The following is a 7,152-nucleotide window of genomic DNA, read 5'->3' as shown; positions in this document are numbered from 1 at the left end:
TCCAACTTTTTTTTCTGTGTTTACTGGTTGTCTGATCCTTACCCTATGTAACCCACACACACAAACACATTTATCCATTGCTATTCCTAAAGCTGTAGGAATTTACAGGCCAACAGACAAGCCCTAGCTTGCCTTCTCTGCCAGTTTACACACACACACACACACACACACACACACACACACACACACACACACACACACACACACACACACACACACACACACACACAGAAGTTGCTAAATAAAGGTCAAGTGTAGCCAGACAGTGAGTCCACAGTATGAAAAGCTGTATACAGTTAGATAGTACTTTTACATTGACATAGACCCTAAAGGTACAAATAGCATTACTTCAACTGTATACAAAACACACATTTGACACAAAATGTCCTTATTTTAAGATTAATAACAAACAAGAAAAGCACAATATGCTCGAAGGGCAGTTAAACAATTTTCAAATATGGAATATTTTGCTGCTTGGATACTTGTTTAGCTTTGGTAAACAGTGACTTCTAGTGGTTTAATGGCACATTATCTTCCCAATTGGGTATAAAGAGGTTAATTTTTCGACTACAATAAGAATGTTTTCTTATAGATGGAGTTCACTGGGCCTAATGCATCTTCATTTGGGGGTCGAGGACATGCCATGATTTCAGCAGCCCTGTTAAGGTCACTAGCCATCAATTCAAACCTGACTTTTGATGCAAATAGCACTACTTTTCTCTCTTCTTCACTACCAAAATATATGAGAATTGATTTCCTAACAGCAGCCATCATATAGCCTTGCTGAGGTTCAGATGTGATTGATGACCCAGAGTAATGACAAACGAGGGAGAAATTAACATGGAGAAAACATTTACATAATGTCCTATTAATCACTGTGACAGAGGGACAGAGGTGGAGATTGCAATGAGAGGTGTTGGGCAGGGGGGGCAGCTCTAGCAGGGAAATTCACTGTCCTCTGTGGTCATCAATGCACATTTTGCCATGATGACGCACACTGAATCACAAGGCTTTGCTGTTGCAGCTGCTCCACAAGTTAAATTACCTACAAACCGTACAACTTAAGACCAAAAGGGCATACACTTCAATATGAAGATACTAACATATTAGTGTTGTTTAAGGAAGTTGTGGCTTATATAATATTTATGCTGGCATATTTTCAGCTCATTATTATGTGTGTTATCATGGTGCAGCAACTTCAACATAGGATCATTGTTATAGATGTATTAAAGATGTCATTTATTGAAAAACTCTAATAGAGTTTGATTCCTAAAGTGGTAGATTTTCCTTCTTAGATCAGTACCCCAAATTCCATTTTTGTTCTCTCTAAAACAAACGCAACACGTACGTGACGCTTGACGTCAGCACGCTACGCGCCAAATTTGTATAGTGCGGAAGGCGCAACAACAAAACGTTAGTGTCAACAGCTGCAGTGTTTTTAGCATTTTGTCGGTTATTTTCTGGTATTTTAGAGAAATTATTCCTCTGCAGTATGTCTCAACCGAATGGCTATTCGCCGAGCTTCAAGCGACCGGCTGAAATTATGCGAATGAGGAGGAAAAGAACCAGAAGCGACGCCAGTGTGTTCTCCAGCCCGAGCGGACAGGGCTCCACTGTCGGGCAAAGCGACTCTTCGCCGGCAGGAGTTCGGCCTTTCTCCCCGGGGCCGCTTTTTAACACCCAGAGTCGTCCCGGAGGTGGAATAAAGCGCAGAAATCCGTTCGCAAACATTGAGAATACGTACAGTCCAAGCAAGAAATGTCTAATTTACAACGAGGACGGACATGCAGAAGCTGTGGACCGGTGCAAGAGAAAGAAATTGACAGAAAAGGAGGGAGAGGAGGAGATGTCAACAAAGACGGACTGTAATGCAGCGTTACCCCTCAGTGCGAGGCTGACTGAGGCAGAGAAACACGAACACCAAGATGTTAACAGCAAGGTCAGTTATACACCTACTACTAGTATTTTAACTTGCAAAACCCCACTACAAGCTGCACAGCTGTTATGAAAAACAAGGTGCAGTATATTAGCTTTTCAGAACACATTATTAGCCTACTTAACCTCGTGATAATCAGAATCAGAACCAGAATTAAGGTTCATTTCACATAAAAGGAATTTTCTTTGGAGTTTGGTGCAAACATAAACATAGCATAAGGAAATAAGTTGTAAGAGAAGATCAAAAAGATAACGATTATATAAAGAAAAAGACAATATTATGACAAACAGCAGTATAATATATTGTTGAGTGGAAGGCTGCAGATTTAACATGAACAAAAAAAAACGTTATAAGTGCTTTACAGAGCGAGTTAAGCTAAACAAAACAATAACCATGACTACAACAACCATTGAGAAACATCATTAAAAAGACATGGACAGTTAGTAACATAACAGATCTCTAAATATCAAATGCATCACGCGAGGCATTGGGGCAACTCGCTTTTAGCTATAGGTCTATCTGTGTTTAATTATCAGGTGGAATTTATATTTATTATGTGATCCCTGTTAAATAAACTTGTAAGGAAATGTTGCAATTGATTACTTCATTTATGCATACTTTTCTGAAAGACAAACATAGTGTTTAGGCACCAGAGACCTTTAGTTAATGTTCATCTGACTCCTATTTTTATGTATGAATCATTTGTTAAAGATGAGAGGAATACAGGACATTTGTTTTTGGGGTGACATGCTGACATTTTGATATCTTTACCCTTCTGTCCTCTGCTGTAGAAATGTCTATCTTTCTCTGAAGATGACTCCTTGTTCGAAGAAGAGGAGGAAGATGTCGTGAGCCCACTAATAAAGGTTGGATTCTTCTCTTGATGTTTTGCACTCTGATTAATCATATCTATACAAAACATCTGTTGGTATGTTCTAACAGAGCCACATGTGTTTAAACACTTCTTCAATGTCTCTCCCCAGAGTCCCCAGGCCATTGCTCCTGCCTCCATCGCCCCCCCCGTGTGCACAGTGTTTCCCACAGACTGGAGCCTGAAGACGCGCCTCCTCTTCACCTCCCCCCTCACCCTGTCCTGGGCCGAGAACCCCAAAGCTCAGGAGGAGGCCACAGGGCTGAGTCAGCACCTCAGAGCTCACTTCATCACGCTGCCACACAGCCTGCAGGTACACTCACCACTGGATCTCTTACATATGACATTACAGCCGTTATCCTCATGTCTTTTCACCTACACAAGAAACAAAATACACATTGTAGTCTAGATGTTTGCTGACATGTACCTTGCCAACCTTGTAAAGACAACCCTGCCTTTTAATAAATCAATATTATGTAATATGGACCAATATCACAATAAATATATATAAAAATGAATATGACTGACAGTGCAATTATGATATGATATTAGAGGGATTGATTATTTTGCATAGTTTTTCCGTCGTCATTTGAAAATGTATTAAAATAAATAAGCTCGATACCAAATAAATATGACTTTATTATTAAGTCGGCAAAATATGATTTGTAGGCTTTTATTTATTAAGCCTAACAAACAATATTCCTACTGCGGTTTGATCATTGCACTAATCTATATTTTGTATTATTTGTAATTAATTGTACAGCCCTAACTAGGATCATGCTACTTATGAAATACTTCACTGTTGCTGTTTTGTAGAAATGTAGTTTCTCAAAAAACAAAACATTCCTTATAAAAAAATAAATGTTTAATAGGTTTGCTGAACTTATCAAAGCTATCCTCTTCAGAATGAACCTGTAGAGCAGGGGTGTCAAACTCAAGGCCCGGGGGCCAAATCCGGCCCGCAACTTCATTTAATGCGGCCCCACAAGAGCTTGCAAAGAATATAATATGTTTATTATACGGTTACATGCTACTTTACAGAAGCACGTTGCCCATAAACTACATATCCCACAATGCATCTCAAATTTGACTTTTTTTCTCCGAATTTGACTTTCATTTTGTGACATTCTCACTGAAGAGACTTGCAATTATTTGCCCTAGACTTCTGCTTTCAGACGTAGTTAATTATGAAGTTATTACCCTATCCGATAATAATCCAACACAGAGGCAATAATGTAATATAATATATAATACATTATTTTATATATATTCAATATTTATATATGTATTTTTATATATAGTCTTAAAGTTACAACCGGCCCTTTGAGTGCAACCATAATGCTAATGTGGCCCGCGAAGAAATTGAGTTTGATACCCCTGCTGTAGAGAGAGAAGGACAATAACAGCAACAGTAGGGAACATGTCTTCAGGGGTTTGTAAACGATGTCATTGCATCTGCAGGACCCCCGCTCGTGCTCGGAGCTGCGCTGTGCGTTCCAGCAGAGCCTGGTGTACTGGCAGCACCCCTCCCTGCCCTGGCTCTCCCTGTTCCCCCGCATCAACGCTGAGAGGAGCTTCACCGGGAAGTGCACCCCGTGGGCCCAGGACCGCGCCCTGCAGCAAAGTCTCATGAGCGAATGGTGAGGCTTGAGATACAGTAGTGTACAGAAACAGTTTTGTGACCTTTTTGTGACTTTGGGACTCTGGTTTTCTCTCAGGTCCGTGAGTCTGTCGTCCCTCTACAGTCTGCTGAAGACCAAGCTGTGTCCGTACTTCTACCTCTGCTCATATCAGGTACATGCCGCTGTCACTTGAATCCCGTTATAAAGGAGGGAGAACATGCTTGGTGGTGCTTTTCACACTACCATCCAAATAGACATTTTCACTGCAACTTTGTGTATAAACTGGTATAAAACTAAATCCCCAAGTGCCGTACAAGTACCTCCAGATTGTACTTTAGTACAGTAATTAGTTGACTTACCAACTCTGATTATTTCCCTCTACCTACTCTCAGTTCTCAGTGTTGTTCAGGGCAGCAGGAGTGGGGGGGGTCCGGCAGCATCACAGCCCTCATCTCTCCCACAACCCGGGGTCTCAGAGAGTCCATGAAGGCTGAAGGTGAGTCTTACCATTACACTTTTAAAAAACCTTTATTCTGACTGCATATTATGGTTCTTCGTTGGACTCATCTCTATCGTGTCCCTATGCAGGTATAGAGTTCAGTCTCCCCCTGGTGGAGGACAGGAGAAAGGGCAGGGAGCAGCAGAAGCACCCGGGCGAGGAGGAGGAGGAGCAGGAGTAAGAGTCCGCTGTTCTCCACGGCAACCAGAGTGTTGTTGTCATTTGTCTGGCCTCGTCTTTAGCGTACAGGACTTTGCATTACGCTCACTCATCCACACATACACGACTGATACTACTGACAGACACACTTCATCTTGGTAGCTTTCCTTTGGTTTGTTTATTTAGCCATAATAAATACATTTACTTTACACATACCTCGCGTCCTTTCCCAATTGTTGTCATGGCCAAGAGCCAGACCATGACAATCAGTCTCCAAAGTCCCGTTTTGGACAGGCAACATATGGCAAGACGTCCCAAAGGATTTACAATTGTATTCAGACTATGAACATATGGCAAACTCAAAATAAATAATAAACAAAACATGTTGTATTGATCTGCAGGTGTTCTGAGCTGAAAGAGGCTGAGGAGCGCGACGGAGAGAAGGACGAAGACAACGACGATGAAGACGGCAGCTTCTCCTGGCTGAAGGAGATTGGGGTCCAGGACAAAATCAAGAAGCCCGACAGCATCACCATCCAACTGTATCCTCCCCCTCCTTCTGCCTCTAAAATGCAGACTCATTTCTATGTTTAGGACTCATTCCTGCACCACTCTGTTGTACCGTGTCTAATTAAATGTATGATAGCTGCAGTTAAAGCTCCTTGACCCCAGTGCAGGCAAAAGGAGGGTCAGACCGTGTCTCTGGACCACAAGCCCGAGTCGGTGGTGTGTGTGGAGGGAACACACACCTTCACCCTCATCAACTTCCTCATCAACTGCAAGAGTCTGGTGGCTGCGGCGGGCCCCCAGGCCGGGTTACCCCCAACGCTTCTAGCCCCGAACGCTTTCAGAGGAGCCACCATGCACACACTGAAGGTATGGAGAAACACACACACACACACACACACACACAAATATTGCTATGTCTGCAGTGCATATGACTGAATGTGTGTGTGTATTTCAGGCCCGCAGTGTGAATGTAAAGAGCCAGATTGGGGGTTCCTACCAGGACATCAGCAGTCTGGAGATCACAGGTACTTTGTCCTATTTCATATCTCCATCATGGTTAGACATGGTAGCAATTTTATTTAGTTGTGGAAGAAATTGACTTTTTTTTAATGTCATTTTTCTTCAGGACCTATCCTCCCCTCGTCTCTCCACACAATCACCAACCTCCTCCGGCCGGCACAGAAGGGAAACTTCTCCTCTGCTCTCTACACACACACTCCTACCGCTGTCATGAACACACACACCACGGAGCAGCAGGTAAGACTGCCTTAAATGGAAGGCTCACATTTTGCCAGATCTTATTTTCTTCCACTTTTTGATGAAATAAAAGCGATGGATGCTCACATCAGTTGGAGATACTGATGAGGGTTTATAAGGGGGTCACCCACAAAACACTTTTTTAAATCATAGTGTGTTGAAAAATATGGAGAGAAAAGTCCTTGCATGGCATTTTAAAATATGAAAAAGTATAGTGTACTTTTAGAATTTGCTCCACATGTATCCACCCACTGGATGCCAGAAATGCTCCTGTGACTATGATGTGTGTGTATAGCTCCACCTGGTGGTCACTCACTGCACATGCTCTCCCTCCTGTCTGCAGAGCTCTGCCGGCTCCTCGGACCTGTCTGCCTGTGGCCTCCACCCTGCCTCCATCCAGCAGCTGATGCAGCCCTCCACCCTGGGAAAGACTGCTCTGAGCCACATCAGCATGATCAACTACAGCTACACCTGGAGGAGCTGATGGAGGAGTGATGGAGCCATCAGCTGTGAGAGGGGGGAGCACTGCTGTTCGATCTGCTTCACCTTCTCTTTACAGACACATCAAAACAAACTGTTTCTGTCCATACACATTTTATTGTATTTTAATATCTATATCTGGCATGTATTGTGAATGTGTTTTTAATGTTGATCAATTTATTTTTTCATTAATATGTTTTTAAATGTATTTAATGACTTGTAATTCGTTTTTCTTGATGACGTATTTTCTGTTTTATCAAATAAAATGAATGTTGCAACATCAAATGTTTTAAAGTTGTGATTCAAGACCATCATTCAT

At 42.2% G+C, this 7,152-nt stretch overlaps 1 protein-coding gene across 1 annotated transcript; it reads left to right on the top strand.

Moving 5' to 3' along the window:
- The first annotated feature begins 1,405 nt into the window (after positions 1-1,405).
- Positions 1,406-7,109, top strand: LOC117498932 (protein downstream neighbor of son homolog). Its single transcript, XM_034151126.1, is given in 13 exon segments — positions 1,406-1,939; positions 2,728-2,802; positions 2,920-3,120; positions 4,269-4,447; positions 4,526-4,601; positions 4,822-4,851; positions 4,853-4,925; positions 5,018-5,105; positions 5,489-5,629; positions 5,765-5,963; positions 6,052-6,121; positions 6,223-6,353; positions 6,697-7,109. Coding segments are annotated over 13 exon segments (1,851 nt in total). The 5' UTR covers positions 1,406-1,492; the 3' UTR covers positions 6,838-7,109.
- The last annotated feature ends 43 nt before the right edge of the window (positions 7,110-7,152 follow it).

The sequence above is a fragment of the Trematomus bernacchii genome, unplaced genomic scaffold (genome assembly GCF_902827165.1).
Source record: "Trematomus bernacchii unplaced genomic scaffold, fTreBer1.1, whole genome shotgun sequence".
Lineage (NCBI taxonomy): Eukaryota > Metazoa > Chordata > Actinopteri > Perciformes > Nototheniidae > Trematomus > Trematomus bernacchii.
This window is presented reverse-complemented; position numbering and strand designations above follow the sequence as displayed.